This window comes from Adiantum capillus-veneris, chromosome 1 (assembly GCF_014529385.1).
Source record: "Adiantum capillus-veneris isolate H3 chromosome 1, ASM1452938v2, whole genome shotgun sequence".
Taxonomy (NCBI): domain Eukaryota; kingdom Viridiplantae; phylum Streptophyta; class Polypodiopsida; order Polypodiales; family Pteridaceae; genus Adiantum; species Adiantum capillus-veneris.
Genome location: NC_140931.1, coordinates 185837496 through 185857637, shown reverse-complemented (window position 1 = coordinate 185857637; position 20142 = coordinate 185837496). Strand labels below are relative to the sequence as shown.

The window sequence follows — 20142 nt, the reverse complement described above, 5'->3', positions numbered from 1 at the left end:
AATAACTGCCACGTCCTCGTGACATAGACTCTGCATCCAGATGCTCTGAGAAGTGAAGCCCTCACCACTAATTTAAAGATTACAAGGGATGCTCAAAAGCAGAGCCCCAAAAGCTTTTAAAATAAAAAGCATCGGTTCTCTCTCTCTCTTAGAGAGTCTTTTTCTCTTTTTTTCTTTAAAAAAAAGCAAAATTCGCGTCGCTCATCATTCAAAAAAAAAAAAATCAACCTCAGCGATTTCCGGAAATTAGGGTTTTTGGCAGAAATTAGGGTTTCTGTTGTCCGCCACGTCATCACTTTGTGACATACCTCCCTCTTGAAAGCATCGCAAACGACCGCGATTAGGCCTGCAAAACCTACAAAAGCCATAAACCGTCTTAGCAGACACTGACTGTTAGTACCTACGTACTAGGAACACACATCTAGCACATGTACAAAATCGACAGTCACATCACACGACATCACAAGACATCATATGACATTTAACATTCATTCGGATCTTAGACCATGATTTATCGGCAATGTAGCTAGCAATCACATCTAGGTCCAATCGAAACCTCATCGATGTCCGATTGACTAAACCCTATTGCAACCATGTCTATTCGAGATCAAGTAGACCAAAATGCTGCAGTCATTTCGTCTATCAGTTGCTGCACTCACAAGAAGTCAAGAACAAATCAGTATCATTATCAGGAATTCCATTTCAAAAAGTTATCCAGCAGAATACTGTCAGCTCTCAGTATCCCTAAAGCTCAAAGAGACATCAGTGACATTAGTACCAAAATCGAGGCATCTGTTGACAAAGGAGCGGAGTAACTCCCCTCTTGTGTATCCCACTGCACCGGATCTTCGGCCAAGCTCAGTTTCTGGGTTCCGTTTGGAGTAGACTATGCTAAACCAAAACATCGAGGTAAAGTTTCACAATCCGAGGAGTATTTGCTAGGTCCTCCTCCTCCATCCACTTCGCATCAAATGCAGAAAAGTTCTTGAACTAAACCAAGAACCGCCTTCGGACTTTACCTTTCTTCGTATCGTTATGTGCCAAAATCTGTTCAGGAACAAGGATCTCCTCGTTTTCTTCCACTTCGGGTTGCTTATCAGGTTCCCCATCATCAAGCACATCACCCTTAACAGGGTTCAAGACACTCACATGCAATGCATTATGAATCCTCCAAGTATCTGGCAGTTTCAATCGAAAGGAGACATCATTTATCTTGTCAGTGATCTGGAAAGGTCCGTAGTATCGCATACTAAGCTTTGGAAAAAGCCTCTCCTTTCCCTCTTTCTTTCGTAGGCGTGCCTTCTCAAAAGTAAGAGCACCCAATCATCCTCCTTCAATTTCAAGTCGCGACGATGGCGATCCGCTGCCTTTTTATGTCGTTCTTGAGACTCCTGCAAAGTCTCGCGAACCTTGGCAAAAGCCGTATCCAAATCTCGCGAATATTCATCCGCTTCAAATATCTGATCTTTCGTGCTCAGGAAGGATGGAACCTTCGCAGCACTTTCAACAATCTCACATGGCGTCTTCCCCGTCGAAGAGTGTATCGTGTTATTGTAGGCAAATTCCACCAAAGGTAAGTTCTTTTCTCATTGAGTCTTCTGATCCGAGATACAAGACTTCAATAAATCTAAAATCACTGAATTGGCAATCTCAAATTGCCCGTCAGTCTGCAAGTGGAACGATGACGAGAACTGCAACCGCGTGCCAATGTTCTCCGAAATTGCCTTCCAAAACAAACTCATAAATCTGGGGTCTCTATCGGAGACAATCGTCTCAGACGTGCCATGTAATCATAAAATCATCGTGATCATTCTGTGTTCTCGGGAGATCAAAAAAATGAAATCCATTTCAATACTTTCCCAGGGGTGGGTGGGTAAGGGTAAAGGCTGTAACAATCCCTGTGCCTTATTCCTGTCAAACTTGACCTTCTGGCATACCAAGCAACTGCGCACAACTCTTCCACGTCCTTTTTGAGTCACGGCCAAAAGAAGTATCTCTCTACCCCTTTCATGGTGGTAGCAATGCCTCGGTGACCAGTAAAAGGTGGACAATGGCATTCAGTCATAACCTTTTCCCTCAACGGCTGTGTAACGCACAACATAGTCTTTTTCATCAAGTAGCCCTCCCGAATGGAGTATCCCGCTACCGTCTCCCCATCCCGTATCCGTGTGAAAATATATGCAAAATCTGTATCTGTGGCATACTGGTCGACCATATTCTCGAAGCTCCTATGATGTATCGCAGAAATAGCCAGAACCAACGGCTTCCGAGACAAAGCATCTACCACCACATTCTTCTGTCCGATAACATGGACAATTTGGAAGTGAAACTGTGACAAGATGGTTCGCCCACCGCATCTGCTGTTCCGAAAGCTGCTTCTGTGACAAGAAGTAGCGCAAACTCTGATGGTCTGTAAAAACAGTAAAATCCGCTCCGAGTAGGTAATGCCGCCACTGAGTAAGAGCATGGATCACTGCCAAAAGTTCCTTCTCATATATCTGTGCTGTCATCTCCGGCCTAGAGAACAATCGGCTCTCGTAAGCAATGACATGGCCTTCTTGCGCACCCAAACTACGACCACAAGCATCACAAAATACTTCAAATGACTTCTGCAAGTCCGACAAAGTCAAATCTGGTCCTGTAGTCAATTTCTCTTTCAATGTCTAAAAGGTAGTCACCTCTGGGGGTCCCCACGAGAAAGGTACTCCATTCTGTGTCAAGATATGCAAAGGGGAAGCAACCTCTGCAAACTTTCGTATGAACCGCCTGTAGTACGCACACAATCCCAAGAAGCTTCTAACTTCATGGACATTCCTCAAATCGGGCCAATCACGGATAGTCTCTATCTTGGCCGGGTCCATTTGCACTCCTGCTGTGCTGACACACTGTGTCCCAAAAAGTGTATCTCTGGTAGGAAAAATTCACTTTTCTTTGCATTAATCACTAACTTGTGATCTCGTAATGCTTGAAAGACTTGAAGCAGATGATCTCTATGTTCTGCCTCATTCTTGGAGAAAACAAAGATGTCGTCAAAGAAAGTGCCAACAAATAGCCTGTACTCTCAGAAAATCCTGTCCATCATCCGGTTAAATGTCGCAGGAGCATTGGTTAAGCCAAAAGGCATCACCAAAAACTCAAATAACCCAAAAGTCGTCCGAAAAGCAGTCTTGTAGACATCTCCTGGCGCTATCCTGATCTGATGATATCCACTCTTCAAGTCAATCCTGCGAAAGCACGAGGATCCCTGTAACCTGTCGAGTATATCATCGATCCTAAGAATTGGAAATCTGTTCTTAATGGTGATTTCGTTGAGAGTGCTATAATCGATGCACATTCTCCAAGATCCGTCTTTCTTCAAAACCAACAACACTAGAGAGCAATACGATGAAGTACTAGGCTGGACAAGACCCTTTTCCAAGAGGTCTTTCACTTGGTTCATAATCTCTTCATTCTGTGCTCGGCTCACACGGTAGGGTGGCCGGTTCGGTGGTATACTACCAAGTATCAGATCAATGGTATGATCTTCAAGACGAGCAGGTGGTAACTCTCCCGACAGGCCTTCTAAGAAGCAATTGGCGTGAGAGTGTAGAAAATCTTGGCGTTCTTTATCAAGTTTAGACATATTTGTCCTATCATCATCACTTAACTCTTTCATAAAGATCGAGTAAACAAACAGACTGGATTTCATTAATTTTGAAATGGCCGAAGCCGATACAATCGGGACAAACTCGCCCTTTAGTTTAATATCAAGTACAATTGTTCTGCCCTTTTCTGTAGTCAAAGTCGCTTTTCTCGCCCGATAATCGACCACGGCGTTGTTCTTGTGGTACCAGGGAATCCCTAAGAGAACATCACAACCCTCCAAAGGCATTATGAAGAAGTCCTCATGCCCCAAATACCCCTGACAATGCAACCGAAGTTTGCCAATGATAGGTGTAATGGCTACGTCCCTGCCAGGTGCCGCTAGAACTGCCTTTGCAAGTGGTCCCATCCGATCTGGAGTAATCTCGAGCCGCGCCGCCAATTCCGGTGAAATGAAGTTGGCCTTGGCTCCTCCATCAAAGAAAATCAAGGCCTCTTGATCTTTCACTTTGCCCCAAGCTCGACAAAGGTCTGTACTCTCATCCATGGTGTCGGGATCAGTACCCACACAATCTGGAACCAGTCCTGTTTTCATCTTGCCTTTTCGTACACGGTCCTCAGCTGCTCTCGAACTCTCAGGCCTTTCGTCGTCCTTGTCATTCTGTTCTTTCTGTGCCTTTTTAGGGCACTTCACGGAGATATGTCCAATTTCCTCGCATCCAAAGCACTTCTCCTCCCTGATGTAGCGAGTCCACTCCTGAGGAGTAAGTCTGGGTCGTGCATCCTTTTTCTCTGGGTTGCTCTTTCTTTTTCTACTTTCATTCCCAGAAGTCTGTCCGGTTCGTTGTGTCGTGACCTCATCTGTGGGGTAGGTCAGACTGCCAGAGTGAATTGCAAAGCCCCACTTCGCATGACTCATCAACTCCTGAATAGAAGCTGACTTCTGTTCCAAGCACTGGTCTCGGATCTCTGTAGGTAGACCCAATGTAAACCGCTCAATCTGTTCTCTGAATGAGATCTTCTTGAATGAAGAGGCAGGTAGAAAAGAGTTCCAGAATCTTTCACAGTAAGAACTCACTGTATCGCTCTTGGTCATCCGGAGATGGTTCCAAGCAGCTCGTATATCTCGATCAAACTTTTGAGTCAACCAAGAAGAAATAAAAAGCCTCTTGAATTTCAGCGATGTAACTGGCACAGTCTTGCTTAATAGAAGCGTGGACCACCAAGTGCGAGCATTCCCCTTAAAATAAGAGACAACTCTCCGAATCTTGGAGTGCTCTGAATAGCGTCCCCCCGCGAAAGCGATGTCAAATTGCTGTATAAAAGACAAAGCCTTCGAAGCATCTGAGTATCCTGAGAAAGTATCAAACTTGATCAAGTGGCCACCTTCCTTAAACTCTCGGACTTTCTTGCTTTTATCTTCGAGAAAGTCATACTGGTTGGCTTTGTAAAAATTCTTCTTGTTCGCATAAAAGTTTCCCTCATCGGAATGATCGTTGTCTATAGACGAGTCCTCAATAGAACTGTCAATCTCTAGGCGAGATGTAGCCTTCTTTGCCTTTTTCTTGCCCTTTCCGAAGCTTTGTTTCTTGCATCGCTTTTTGCTTTTCCTGTCTTCCTCGCTCGAGTCTGAAGAGCTAGAAGAACTGTCAGAAGAAGAAGAAGAAGAAGAACTGGGTAGGTCTTCAAACTTGACGCGCTTCTTCAATTTCTTTGCCTTGTCAAATGTCGACCGACGACCCAAATATCCCGGGAAGACAGTGCCTTTCTTCTGCTTTTTTCCGTGCTTTTTGTCTTTCTTTTGCACGTCGAAAAGCTGAACAATCCGTGCATCAACCACGTTCTCCAATTCCTTCTCCGTATATTTCTTGGAGGCAGAAGGTTTCTTGAGAGAGGGTTTCGGGAGTAGTGTTGTGGTTCTTTCCCACTCCATCTGTACCTCTTCCAAAGAGGTCTGGTTCATATATTTTGCCATCTTCGGGTCCTTGGCAAAATTGAGCTTCATCTTTGTTGCATCGCCAATCAATTGACGACGCTCCATCTCTCTTTGCTCCGCTTGAGTAGGCCAAGGCGGGCCATACTCTCTGTCTGAATCTTCGTTGTGATCCCAACCCGCATCTCCAGATGCAGAGGGAGTCGACTGATCATTGCCTGAAGCCATAGGTACCACGGAAAAAAAAATTGGGGATCGGATTTCCCGTAGAAGAGAAATCGACCGTGCTCTGATACCATTGTAACAGACTTGGACACTCCAAGTCAAGAATCAACCACGACAGCACCAAATAACCACTTCAAAACAATTCACAGATCACAATAGATTTGCACTGGCCCGGCGGCGTTCCGTGCCTAGAGATATTGGCCCCAAAGACTGGCGCCCCTTTCGGTATTTCTTTTTATATTAATCAGATCAAAGTACAAGAGTGTGGCTAGGGTTTCACTCTCAGACTCTACGTCCAGATGCTCTGAGAAGTGAGGCCCTCACCACTAATTTAAAGATTACAAGGGATGCTCAAAAGCAGAGCCCCAAAAGCTTTTAAAATAAAAAGCATCAGTTCTCTCTATCTTAGAAAGTCTTTTTCTCTTTTTTTATAAAAAAAAACAAAATTCACGTCGCTCATCATTCAAAAAAAAAAAAAAAACAACCTCCGCGATTTCCGGAAATTAGGGTTTTTGGCAGGAATTTTAGGGTTTTTGGCAAAAATTAGGGTTTTTGTTGTCCACCACGTCATCACTTTGTGACAGATCTACAGACGGCTGTGCACTGAGGAGCCAAGGCAACCTCTGGAGGAGCTTACTACTGTACTGACACATACATTATATGAGGCAGCAACAGAGGCATATCCACACACTCAGCCTGAGCAGAGACCCCATTCTGGGAGCATGCCGCAGAACAGTTGGTATGATGCGGAATGCCACGAGAGTAGAGCCAGCCTTCAGAGGGAGGTGCTTTTGGGAGACATCACTCACAGACAGTCACAGACTGACTTCAGATGCGTAGTGCGGCGGAGAAAGAGGGCTTTTTTGGCTCAACTAGAGCAATCTATACCAGCTATTCGTGAGTCGGAACTCACGAGAGCCATGGCGGCTCTTTCATGAGCACTCTCCCCCCCCCCCCCCCCCTCTCTCTGCCATTACATCTACAAAGGCCTCAAGTTAGTACGCTTCATCTTTGTACACAGTTCGTGGACAGCCGCCCCTTCCCAACCCTCCCGATCCATGCCCACAAGCATGTGCTTTTTTCACCGCTGAGATGGTGAAGAAGGCAATTGACAGGATGAGGACTGGGAGAGCATATGACCATGATGGCTTAGTGGTTGAGCATTTCATGCATGCTAGAGATCTACTAGCAGAGCTTCTGGCAGTTATGTTTAATCGATCCATGTGTGAAGGCTTGCCTAATACTTGGAGCCTATCTACTATTGTACCTATCTTCAAGTCAGGAGACCCTATGGAGCCCGGGAATTACCACACTATCATGATTGGACACACATTGGCACAGTTGTACCCATCCATTCTTGAGCAGCACCTCAATAGATGGGCAAAGAGGGAGAGGGTACGCACAGCCGGGCAGGCAGGGTTCAAAAGAGGCTCTTCTACTTTTGACCATATCTTGACACTCAGAACCATCATTGAGGAGGGCAGATCACACGGGAGAAGGATCTATTGTGGCTTTGTGGACTTCCCTAAAGCATTTGACACAAGTACCCAGACCTAGATTGATACGCAAACTACAGGAGATGGGAGTACCCACAGAGCTCATTTGGGGGATCATGGCATTATACAGGTCAGTAGTCGAGCATGTACGCACCTCAAAGGGTCTATCTACACCGGTTCACTCCACTATTGGGGTGAAGCAGGGTTGCCCGCTCTCTCCTACTCTATTTGGTATGTATGTGGATGAGGTTGTTGACTACATTGAGAGCGATGGTGATACGTGCACAGCTGGCAAGGACATGGATTCCACTATTGCTATATGCTGATGATATTGTGTTGATCTCTGACTCCCCGGAGGGGATGCAACGTCACTTGGATGCTTTGCATAGGTTTGCCCACGAAAGTGGTTTGTCTGTCAACCTTGGTAAAACCAAGGTTATTGTCACAAAACGGGCACCACGTGCCAATAGAAAAGAACAGACTGAACAGACTTTTACCACTTCAATAACAACTGAACTGAGAGAGAGAGAGAGAGAGAAAGAGAGAGAGACAACGAGCGACACGGTGTGGCGGAATTCCACCCTAGAGAGTATTGGCCCCAAACCTTGGCGCCCCTTTCGGTATTTCTTTATGTTGCATTAACATAGTATAAGCCGGTACTCCACACTCTGCACCTTCTCTAGGAAGCATGCCAGAGAATGAGCCCTAATTTCATATTTAAAAGCCCTTGGCTTGAAAAGCAATTATAGTGAAAAGCCTTCAAAACTCAAAAGCTTCTGGTCCAAAAGCCATGCCAAAAAGCTGTCAACGTAAATCGCGGAATTCTGTAAAACTGCCACATCAACAATCAACGCAAAACACAAAAATCCGTACAGTGCCACGTCATCATGTCAGCGGAAAATTCGGAGCCATACGGTTGCCACGTCATCAGCTTTTGCATGGATCCTACTTTATTTTAATTCCTTTGTCACTGGGGCCCCATCGTACGGGGTCCCCATAAGTTGGTATCCCCATAAGTTGGTAGGACTTCTTCTTCTTCTGTTACTTGTTCTTCTTAGGGTTTAGGCCCCTCGACCAGCATCTGTAAGTTGGCGCCATTCTTCAAGCCTTTTGACACGTCAGCAGTTTGTGACATCCCTTCTTGAAAGAGAGTGATCGTTTGCGATTACAGCATACCTGCAAAACAACTCAAGTTAGCTCAAAAATTTCCGAGGGTCATTCCGAGGGACATTCTGAGGGAAAATCAGTTTGCTCGTTTTGTGAAGGAGTTAGCCTCTCCTTTCGGCTCTTTTGATCAAGGAGTTGGCGTCTCCTTTCGTCCAGATCGGAACTCTTGATATTCTAGCGTAGTAAAATTAGCCATCACACCCAGACCACACTGATCTTCCACGGGTGTCTTGATGCACTAAATATACATACCCAGGCAATCTCATCCAATTAGGAATATTCAGTGGTTGGCACATCACAATGCAACACAAGTGCTCACATATGCATGTTACAAGACATAGAAACATAAAGCCGCTGATGAACACTCCCCTCACAAATAACCATCCACGTCCGAGCCATGAGCTGTTCAACGACTCCCTCATCACTCCTTCCGCCAATAACCTAAAGAGGCCTGCAAACCTAAAGAGGTGCATGCCATGAGATATAGAGGCCTTCTACAACCAAACGGCCCCCAGACCACAGCCTACGTCGTTTGGAGGTGCTGAGAGTAACCACTGCTCAAACTTCTTAATACTCCCCCCGTAAATAACCATGCACGTCCGGGCCATGAGTAAAAACAACAATTTTCAATCATTCAATACTTCCCCCGCAAATAACCACAAGGGTCCGGGCCATGAGTATGAACAAGCATTCTCCAACATCATTTCTTACTACTCCACCCGGGAGTAAAATCACCAATCATTGAAACCAGTATTAAAACCGGAGTCAAACAATTCAAATCAACACCAAGATAGGTTCAAAACAGATACCATCCATTTCAAACAAATTCCAAACAGGATCACCAAACAAGCTCTCAAACAGAACTCAAACTTAAAAAGCAATCTCGACATCAGTCGAGCTCGAAAAGTCGATCGACTTTCCATCCTAAAACCTGCACCAAAAAAAATTAGGGTTAGGCTCATTCGATAAGGTCGTAGCCGAGCACAGCATGGTCCATCAACTCTTGGACAAACAGCGTTTCTTTGGCGGCGATGGTAGTCCCAAGATAGCAATCGCACCGGACCTCCAAGGTCATCTACTCGTGAAGAGACATCTACTGAGAGATGTCGAGAAATTTCAAGTTATAATCTGCTAGGGTTTCCATGGCAAGCATTTCACCATACCCCACTCTGCCAGAAGTTGCACTCCGAAGCAAGATGTCAGAAACCATATAGCTTCGAGCAAAAAATTTCTTGAAAGCTTGCCAAGTCTTTCGAAGTGTGCAGCTTGGTAGCTATAGACATCAACATCTGCATGACATTGCCTTTGAGAAAAACAACAGCTCGAAACAAACCTTGGATCCTTCACTTGCAAGTGATCTTAATGGCTTATGCCCTGTAAGACATGATCGGTGAAGGCGGGAGCGCGCCTGATGCGCGATGAAGTAAGGGTGGGAGTGGCTAGTAAGTCCGGGGTCGACGCACGAAGCTAAAATTTACAATGAACTTTTGAAAGTGCAATCTTGCTCTGTTTGCTCCTTGGTAGGACCGGTATGCTTTCAGAAAAGCACACATCTGATTCTCTGATACCACTAGAAACGAACAGACTGAACACACTTTTAGCACTTCAATAACAGTTGAACTGAGAGATAGAGACGACGCGCAACATGGAGTGGCGAAATTCCACCCCAAAGAGTATTGGCCCCAAACCTTGGCGCCCCTTTTGGTATTTCTTTATATTGCATCAAAACAGTACTCCAGACTCTGCACCTTCTCCAAGAAGCATGCCAGAGAATGAGCCCTAACCTGTAAGGTGCAGCGGATATGAATGTTTGCGCTTTGCTCAAGATGAGTGCTCCGAACTGTGCTCAAGGTTCCTTTTCGTTCTTATGGAAGGTAGAGCCTTCCGTTCTTAATGAGAGAGTGCAATGATCACGAACAAAGTGAGTGGACACTATGTGTGCAAGTGTATGAGACTGAGAGATAGAGAGAGAAGAGAAATACGACACCAGAGACGTTGTAAAACCCTCCTCCGAAGGCCCCACTCTCTATGGCGAGAGCGGTCTACTTATGATTGCACAAATCTCTACAATGCTTGGACGTGCCGACGAAGTCGACGACATGAGGACGACGAAGACACGAGCTGAAATCTAAGACTGCTAATGGCTGAAATCTGCAAATCTTTATCTGCTGAATTCTGACTCTATGTCGATGACGACGATGCGACGACGACGCGCTGAAAACGCAGATGCTGAAATCTGCGTTTTCCGGGCTGAAACTGTAAACCTTGCGGAAACTGACCGTGCAGCGAGGAACTGCTGCGGGAACGTGAGATCTGCGAGGTTCGGGACTTGATCTGCAGTGTGTATGGGCTGAAAACTGAAAACGTTGGTGGTTCTTGATGTTCCATCGCGGTAAATCTGCAAAACACTGGGGCTGATCTGCAAATCAAAAACGCTAGGGCTGAAAATGGCTCTGCTGTCGCCGGATGGCCTGCAACTACAAAACGCTAGGTCTCTTGTTGCCAAGGATCTGCAAGAGCAAAAACGCCGGCTGATCTGGTCCAAAAACGCTAGGTCTACGCTGTGGAGCAAAAACGCTAGGCCTCTTGGATTCTGAGAAGTTGCCTGTTGAGCGAGTGCTCCTACTGCCTCTTCTGCCAGAAAGTGCTAGCAACTTAGCAAAATTGCCCTACCTACTTTCCAACAAACGTCACTTAGAAATAATAAGTGAAAAATGTCAATAATAGGGAAAATAGGCTAAATACACTGGAAAGTTCCCCTGAAGGATTCTGATGGATTCTGATGGGAATGCTTATGATCATGCTGTGTGCAACCAGAGGATATGCATCTACACTAAGTGACTGGTCATGCACGGTCTGCGAACAGACTCACAAAAGTGCCAAATCACTTCCTATTCTAGACTAACTTGACTGAACTGAACCCTGATCGTGCTGTAGCTTGTCCACTAACACATAGCGTTGGATGTATCACGTGACAAACCTCATATTTAAAGGCCCTTGGCCTGAAAAGCCGTTACAGTGAAAAGCCTTCAAAACTCAAAAGCTTTTGGTCCAAAAGCAAAATGTCAAAAAGCTGCCAGCGTAAATCAAAGAATTCCATACAACTGCCACGTCAACAGTCAGTGCAAACCGCGGAAATCCGTACAGTGCCACGTCATCATGTCAAAGGAAAATCCGGAGCGTCCGTATAGCTGCCACGTCAACAACTTTTGCATGGATCCTGCTTTACTTTAATTCCTTTATGTCATTGGGACCCCCTCGGACGAGGTCCCCATAAGTTGGTAGGACTTCTTCTTCTGTTACGTGTTCTTCTTAGGGTTTAGGCCCCTCGACCAGCATCTATAAGTTGGCTCCATTCTTCAGGGCTTTGACACGTCAGCAGTTTGTGACAGTTATGGTGTTTAATACCACCCCACAGTGGATCAAGAGGTCAGCACCTACATTCACATACGGCCAGGAGACAGTGGAGTATACAATGCTTACACTTACCTTGGAGTGGTTTTTAGCGGACCAGCACTTTCATTAAGGAGGGCAACAGAGACCGGATTGACTAGAGCCCATGCAGCATTGGGTAGATTGGAGAGGATGTGTTCCCAGGTTCAGTTTCAGGAGCCTTGGACGAAGCTCTGGCTCTTTGAAACTTTGGTGGCTTCTGCGTTGCTTTATGGAGCTGAGATATGGGGACTTTCTTTGGATCATCAAGGAGGTTGGGTCGCACTAATGGATGGGGAGACATAGAGAAACCTCTGGTCTCTATGATCTCGTGGCTCATTAGAGCCAAGGCTTCAGTACCACGTGCCATTATCCGAGCAGAGCAAGCTGCCCCCTCGACTTATGGTTGAGGCGCTCACCAGATCAATCTCCTTCATACACCGCATATGGGAACTTCCTAGAGGCAGATATGCCCGCCTTGCGCTTGAGTCCTCTCGACAGTTAGCCATGCACGGAGATACAGCATGCTGGTATGGGGAGATGGCATCATGGTTTCAAATGCATGGGTTCAGCATAGACAGATTGCCACCCTTCCAGTACTCACTAGATGCACCATCTCTCACTCTTACACAGTCCGAGATCACCGGGCTCACCCGCCAAGACTTGACTCAGCTAGACACCAGGAGGACATGGATACAACCGGCACATGAGCTAGGCACAAAGATGGCTTTCTACAGAGAGCATCTTCTCCAGCTTACGAAGAACAGTTTTGTGACAAGACCCAGATACATGGACACCCACCTGTCTCATGGGATACGATGTGCTATTGGCCAGATACGCGCATCTTCACACAACTGCAAATTGACACCGGGAGATACAACGGAGTACTAGCAGAGGCCAGAACATGCCCCTTGTGTGATATGGAGCCTGAGACAAAGTTGCACTACACATGCCACTGCCCCGTCTATCACGAGATACGAGGCCGCTTCCATTGCTTGTTGGACCACTCTCCAGAGTCATGGGGTACGAGGATCAGAGATTCCTCGGTTTGTTTTTGCTCGAGCTGCGCAGACACAGGGAGAGCCTGATGAGAGGACAGGCTAGCCAGTCTCAGAGACGGATCACAGATTTCTTTAGAATAGACACTGGCCAGCCGGAGGAGTTACTACCACGACTGAGCTCACATTTGTCTCACACCAGAGGCACGCTGATCGACCGAGCGTTTGAGCTGGGCAGATCCAGACGCCCACGACTGCGGAGGACTACACAACATCGATGGAGGTTGCATCAAAAGATTCGGATCACTTTGGCTAGGGATGCACGACGCTCGGTCAAACTACTGACCATGGAGGAGATTGATGAGATCCGCCAGCAACTGATGCTCGATCTCCTGTGATTTAGCTATTTAGCTATCCCAGCCAACTGCTTGGTTCACATCGAGCGGCTTAAGTTTCAACTTTCCATAGTATTTTTATTTTGTTTTGTTATATAGTTATTGTCGTTATTCTTGTTACTCTGACTTTGTATCAGATCCACCACATTTTAACTTTCTGGTCTCATAGGTCACTTTGGCCTTTTGAAGACGTTAATATAACATTTCATTTCATTTAATAATCTCTCTCTCTCTCTCTCTCTCTCTCTCTCTCTCTCTCTCTCTCTCTCTCTCTCTCTCTCTCTCTCTCTCTCTCTCTCTCTCTCTCTCTCTCTCTCTCTCTCTCTCTCTCTCTCTCATGGATACAGCCAACACAGGAGCTAGGCACGAAGATGGCCTTCTACAGAGAGCATCTTCTCCAACTCACGGAGGACGGCTTTGTGACTAGGCCTGCATACATGGACACACACTTATCTCATGGGATAAGATGCGCTATTGGATAGATACGCACATCCTCACATCAGCTCCAAATCGAGACTGGCCGATTTCGAGGGGTGCCGGCAGGAGCTAGGATATGTCACCTATGTAACTTAGAGCCAGAGGCAGAATTGCACTACACATGTCACTGCCCGGCATACTATGAGATACACGGCCGCTTCCACTGCCTGTTCAGAGAAGGGTTCGGACCTTTTTCTAGAGTCATGAGATACAAGGATCAAAGGTGTCTCGGATTGTTCCTACTAGAGCTGCACAGACTTAGGGAGAGCTTGCTGAGGACATCAGAGGAAAGACAGTCTCAGAGACGAATCACAGATTTCTCTACACCAGCCAGAGAAGAGCCAACAGAGCAGTCATTACAGCAGATCTCAGAGCCTACTCATACTAGAGGTACACTGCTTGATCGAGCCACGGAGCTTGGCCGATCCAGACGTCCACGACCTCGGGGGTTCTCCCGCTACCGACGAAGGCTGCAACAAAAGATACAGATCACTCTAGCTCGACATGCAAGACGCACAACCAGAGTACTGACCATGGACGAGGTCGATGAGATCCGACAACGACCGATGAGAGATTTCATCTGAACCCACAAACTCCCCCCCTTATTTCCTTTCTCCTTAGTGTTTTAGATTTAGATTTAAATTTAGTTCTTTGTAACTCTGTAATTTCCGTACTCAGACATGGTATCAGATTCACCAATTGTAACTTTTTGGTCTCATAGGTCATTTGGGCCTTTTGAAGACGTTAATATAACATTTCATTTCATCATCTCTCTCTCTCTCTCTCTCTCTCTCTCTCTCTCTCTCTCTCTCTCTCTCTCTCTCTCTCTCTCTCTCTCTCTCTCTCTCTCTCTCTCTCTCTCTCTCTCTCTCTCTCTCTCTCTCTCTAAAAACCTTCATCTTTCTCTATGACTTCGTCCGTCTCATCGTAAGGGTCAAGGAACATTCTTCACAAAGAACCAAAGAAACTAAGTATCAGAACAACCGAGAAAGAATTGGAGTTTTGTGATATCTGAGTCTCTGTCACTTTTATCCTCCGGAGTCCGTTGTGCCTGACAACACTGTACTAGACAGTAAAAGACCCCTCTATTCACACAAGCTTCAAAACTTAGGGCTGGACGTGACAAATTGCAAAGTAAATGGCTATAGAGAGAAATTTTATACTGACCTACAAAACAAGTCAAATGACCTATAAAACATGCCTAATGAGCCTATCTCCAGCTATCTAACGGAATCATTAAGAGAGAAGAAACTGTATTATGACCTGCATAACAACACCTATCCCCCGGATTCCGCATTTAACAAACTGCATCATGGTCAGGCTCAGGCTGAATCACTCTCCCCCTCTCTTCCTCAGGAGCAAGCACAAGAACACGAAAGAGAGAAAAGAGAGCTGATAAGTCATCAAAGACAACAATAAGTTTGGCAAAGAGAGCACGAGTCAGCTAACACATTGCTGACATGCACGGGCAGAAACCCTTGTTTCTAGAAGAGCTTCTAATAGACAAAAGTGAATCCTCCAAAAGAATATTACCAATTCGCGTTGTTTTACTAACCTAAAACTCCATTAACCGGCTATTTCTAAAATCAAGACTTCCAGCTTGCTTACCTGCCACAGTACTCAGCAAAGGTCACACCATAGCAAGCTTTTTGTGCTCCTGTACTGAATTGCGACACTTGTGATAAACCTCGCAAGCCAATCTACACAGCCTTGAAAAGGCATGATCACACCCATCCCTGTCAACAGCCATAGAGACCTTTTACATGCTCATCACCATGTCAACTGGCATAGCCAAGACGTGTTCATATTGCTGCACTCTGCACCTTAAGTCTGCAAGTACATCACATGACAAAAGTGTTCTAATTGATGCAACTCATAGAAGATCATTGAAATTGCAAAGCTTCAACATTGCAACAATTCAACTATGAATTTATCAACAACCAAAGGCGCAAGCAACCTGAACCACAAGTGATAAGAGTATTATCTCCAAACATCCGCTCAAGATGAAGTCTATCATCATACCATACTCCATGATTGTTGAGTTTCTTCACCTTCAAGAGTAATGCACAGTAGAATTCAATATGACCATTGCATTTCACTTCGTGGGCAAATGGGACTCTCTGGTTGCATCAGCTACGCATCACACATGATCTGCCACTCCCTTTAAAATGATCCTAATTCCATAAGCATAATTCACACGTCTTTTGCCTAGAGAACGTCAATGCCATGACTATAGCTTCCTAAATACATCTACATCGAAAGCACAATAAAAGCCATCCGCACATCATTGTGCATGAGGGAGCATTGGATAGAACCTTCAGACCTGTCGGACACGCAAATTATACTCTCTGCTGCACTCGCTGCAGATGCTCTTGCTATATCAGCTGGTTGGGGGGCAGCAATTCTCTCAAATTTGAAACCTGACCTCTTTTCTATGACAGGTACCAGCCGCTCTTTCTTCCTATCATAAAACATTACTGATACGCCAGTTTTACCTGAACAAGGAGAACACTTAATCAAATAAGAATCACATGGACATCACAAAATGTGACAGCTTCAAGATTTACCAGCTCGACCAGTGCGTCCAGACCGATGTATATAAGTTTCTGCATCCCTGGGTGGCTCGCACTGTTTATGAAGATTCAGCTCAAGAGTTTTCAGTACGCAAAACTCAAGGCCAGAACACTGAAACTAAATAATTGTTTTACCTGAATAATGAGCTGAACATCAGTAATATCCAGCCCTCGAGCAGCCACATCAGTTGCCACTAAGACAGAAAACTTTCCAGATCGAAATCCTCCAAGAGTGACCTGTATATACAGTGACCAAAAAGCCAGTTTTGAAAAATCGAGCTCATGTTAGTAAACAAAAACCCACCGAAAACTGTTAGCAAAACTGAGATTCTCTCACTTCACGTTGTCCCTGTGGAATGTCCCCATGCAATGCTCGAGCTGTGCCAGGTAAAGTACTGGCTAAATCAGAAGCCTCATTTTTTGTTTCCGTAAAAACAATGGTCCGCCCACCACTGCAAAGATCAAAAACCATTGCATTTAACAGGGCGCTATGATGCTGCTACTCATGAAGACAATGAAAGACAGCAAGCAAAAGACATCATGCCTGCTGTAGCAACTGATCACATCTGAAATAAGCTGCGGTCGAGCTGACCGGACACAAGGCAAAAGCAGATGTCGCACTGTTGCACATGCTTTCATCTTCTCGTCACCCACAAGATCGACAATTTCTTTTGTAGATTTGAGAAATTTGGAGGCAATCTAGAACATCAAGGAACAAACAAAAGGTAAGACACATATATTCATGTATACAAGCATAAAATATTCAGTCGATGAACACTATTTGCAATGAGACAAAATGTCTTGTTTGCTATACATTCTGGGCTCAACAGCTTATCTATGAGAAAACAAGCCTAAAAGAATGCAATACAGGAAAATTCACAAACCAACAAAATCTATCAGAGGAAACTGATAGATTACTCAACGTAAGATTTCTAACTCAAGAAACAAAGTCGAAATACAGTGAAAGTACAATGCTTGATGTCTAAACTGGGAGGTAGACAACAAACTGTAGTCGTAGTACTGAAAAACAAAGCACAAAATAATAAATCAAAAAGCTTCACGACTTGTAGGGGGGTCACTTGCCTGCTTCACCCAATCAGGCATTGTAGCACTGAATAATAAGGTCTGGACAGCTGCGACATCTTCAACATGCCCTGATTAAACAAAATAAAATTGAAAATATTACTTTCAAAATCGCAGGTTAAAGAATATGAAACACCAATCAAAACAAGATCTCACCAAGAATTTTTTCAACATCATCCACAAATCCCATGTTCAGCATCTCATCAGCCTCGTCCAAAACACGGAACCTTAGAGTCTTCAGATTTAATGTCCCTCTCTCAAGATGGTCCTGTCAACAAAAGACGGTGAAAAAACTGAAGGGTCGTTAACAAGCACAGCACTTAGCTACAGAACTGCTACGCACCTTGATGCGACCAGGTGTGCCAACCACTACATCAACCCCTTTTCTAAGAGCACCCTCTTGAGGGCCATATGGAGCTCCTCCATAGACACAAACAGTGCTAAGACCCACAGCGCTCCCGTAGAGCGCAAAATCTTCATGCACCTGTATTATTTATTGGCATCCACTAATTGCGTCACCAAAAGCAAACTTGCTAATAAGAAATACAAGACAATGTTCCTGTTTCTGACCTGTTTGGCAAGCTCTCTAGTGGGTGCCAGAACCAGAACACTTGGCGCCTTCCCAAGTAGGCGTCTTTGATTCTTGAAGGTCTCTGATTTTAGAAGAGATTCTAGAATCGGTAGAACAAATGCCAAAGTTTTTCCCTGCCGCAGTAAACACATGTAAGAGTTTTCAAAGGCCCCATTCATTACCAATTGTCACCAAAACCACTTTAGCAATTAATTAGACCCAAAAACTGAACAAAAAATTAGCATGCAGAAACAAAAAACCACAAACTTTTCTTTTTATAAAGACTCTCATTTCAATCAACACTAGGTGACTTCTTGATGGAATCAAAACAGTTACCCAGTCACATTGATACAAGGGAAAAGCCATGTAAGAAACAACAGTATGTACAATGAAAAGTGTTACATACACAATAGTTCCACATAAATAAGAATAAGAATCATACTCTACCGACTCCTACACACAAAAATGCCTGATCCTTTGCTAAATAATTAAGAAAGTCCTTACTTGGCCTGTTTTTGCTCTTCCAACAAGATCATTTCCCTCATATATGGCATCAAAGGTTAAAGCTTGTATGGGAAACAACGACTCAATCCCCTTAGCTTTCAGCTGCCTCACCAGAGCCTCTGAGATGCGGAAATTTGCAAGTGCATAAGGGTTTGGAATATCCTCTTCCTCTTCTGACTCAGATATTTCTGCTGCAACATCTTCCTCGTAGACCTTAGCCCGCTTCAAGTCAGGCTCCGACAAAGGTTCTGACTCCAATGTGTTGTTCGAATAATCAGGTAAGGTACTTTGCTGATAGTCATATGCTTTTCGTTTGAGCCCACTGTCTTCAAATATGGGTGCATTTCCATAAATTTGTGTATTGCTGTACAAATCTGTATTCCTGTACAAATCTGTATTGCTGTAGGAAGGAGCATTGCTGTATGAAGGAGCATTGCCGTACGAAGGGGCACCGCTATATGAAGGTGCATGCGGCGCACTGTTGTATGATGGTGCACCGTTGTACAATGGCGCAGTGTTGTACGAATGTGCACTGTTGTAGGAAGGTGCCATATCACGATTTTCAAAACCATGGTAGTAATCGCCCATGCTGGCTGCCAAAACAAGATATAAGCTTACAAGATAAGTTCTGCCTAGCATATAATAAATTTTAGAGCAATCCAAACTGTAACATGAAGCCCACATAAGATAGAATCGCCAATATAAGAAGGGGTACCATTGTTTAAAATTAAATGTTAGTAAGAATGTTATCGAATTCTCTCTCTCTCTCTCTCTCTCTCTCTCTCTCTCTCTCTCTCTCTCTCTCTCTCTCTCTCTCTCTCTCTCTCTCTGTGCATAATGACCCCAGGTCTCTGTGGAGGAAATAGCAAGGGAAGGGGGGGGGACTGCTCATGAAAGAGCCACCACGCCTCACGCGAGTCCTGACTCAAGAATAGCTGATATAGATCCTGCTCGAGTCGAGCCAAAAAAGCCCTCTTCTTCCGCCGCACCAGGCGTCGAAAGTCCATCTGTGACTGTCTGTGAGTGACGTCCCCCCACAGCACCTCCCCCCCCCCCCCCTCGTCTTTATCACTCCCCCTCCCTTGCAATACCGTCCCACAATAAACATGCTCAAAGGATGCGTGCTGATCCAAGAGAGCAAGATAAGTACGCTGGAAGACCGAGTGACGACCCAAGAGGAAGAGATCGCGTCACTCAAGAAAGATCTCGCCGAAGCACGATCAAGAAACACACTGGAAGAGGGCGAACTGCAACCCTCAATAATCGAAGAAATCAACACGATCAAGGAGCAAGTACGGGCCATCAAAGAGGGAGAAGAGCAGCACAAAGAAATGACGACTTCTTGGGTGGATGTTCTTACCAAAACTCAACAGAAGGCGGACGAAGCCGAAAAATGGATCAAGGTGGCCAAGAAAGCAAAAGGCAAGGAGATAACGCCCACGTCCACACCCAACATCATTAATCAGACACTAGAGGAGGAGCAGAGGAGAAGGGTGCGCGCTTTACATGTGAGAATTTGCCGTCTTAAAGATAAAGGCAATGTGGACGAAGAAGTAAAAGAACTCACAGCCTTGATGGGGATTCATGAGCCTACGCACACAAGGGCATGGAGAGTGGGCAACAAAAAGAAAAATGGAAGCAGTGGAGAAACCTCAAAAGAAAGAGCACTCGTCCTCCGTTCTCCCTCCATGGAAGCAAAGAAGTCA

At 45.1% G+C, this 20142-nt stretch overlaps 1 protein-coding gene across 2 annotated transcripts in view; it reads right to left on the bottom strand.

Moving 5' to 3' along the window:
- LOC147466160 (DEAD-box ATP-dependent RNA helicase 7-like) overlaps nucleotides 1-20142 on the bottom strand; it is an 83634-nt gene that overhangs the window by 49126 nt on the left and 14366 nt on the right. Inside the window, exons 2-11 of one of the 2 annotated variants that reach the window (XM_086524452.1) lie at nucleotides 18437-19029; nucleotides 17932-18066; nucleotides 17705-17845; nucleotides 17518-17629; nucleotides 17362-17432; nucleotides 16823-16977; nucleotides 16616-16730; nucleotides 16414-16515; nucleotides 16273-16333; nucleotides 16029-16200 (exon numbers count right to left, since the gene is read on the bottom strand). In XM_086524452.1, the coding sequence (XP_086380578.1) occupies nucleotides 16029-16200; nucleotides 16273-16333; nucleotides 16414-16515; nucleotides 16616-16730; nucleotides 16823-16977; nucleotides 17362-17432; nucleotides 17518-17629; nucleotides 17705-17845; nucleotides 17932-18066; nucleotides 18437-19024 (1652 nt within the window). In that variant the 5' untranslated portion in view covers nucleotides 19025-19029. The remainder of the gene's footprint in view (nucleotides 1-16028; nucleotides 16201-16272; nucleotides 16334-16413; nucleotides 16516-16615; nucleotides 16731-16822; nucleotides 16978-17361; nucleotides 17433-17517; nucleotides 17630-17704; nucleotides 17846-17931; nucleotides 18067-18436; nucleotides 19030-20142) is intronic. The other variant, XM_086524458.1, reaches the window with a different exon arrangement.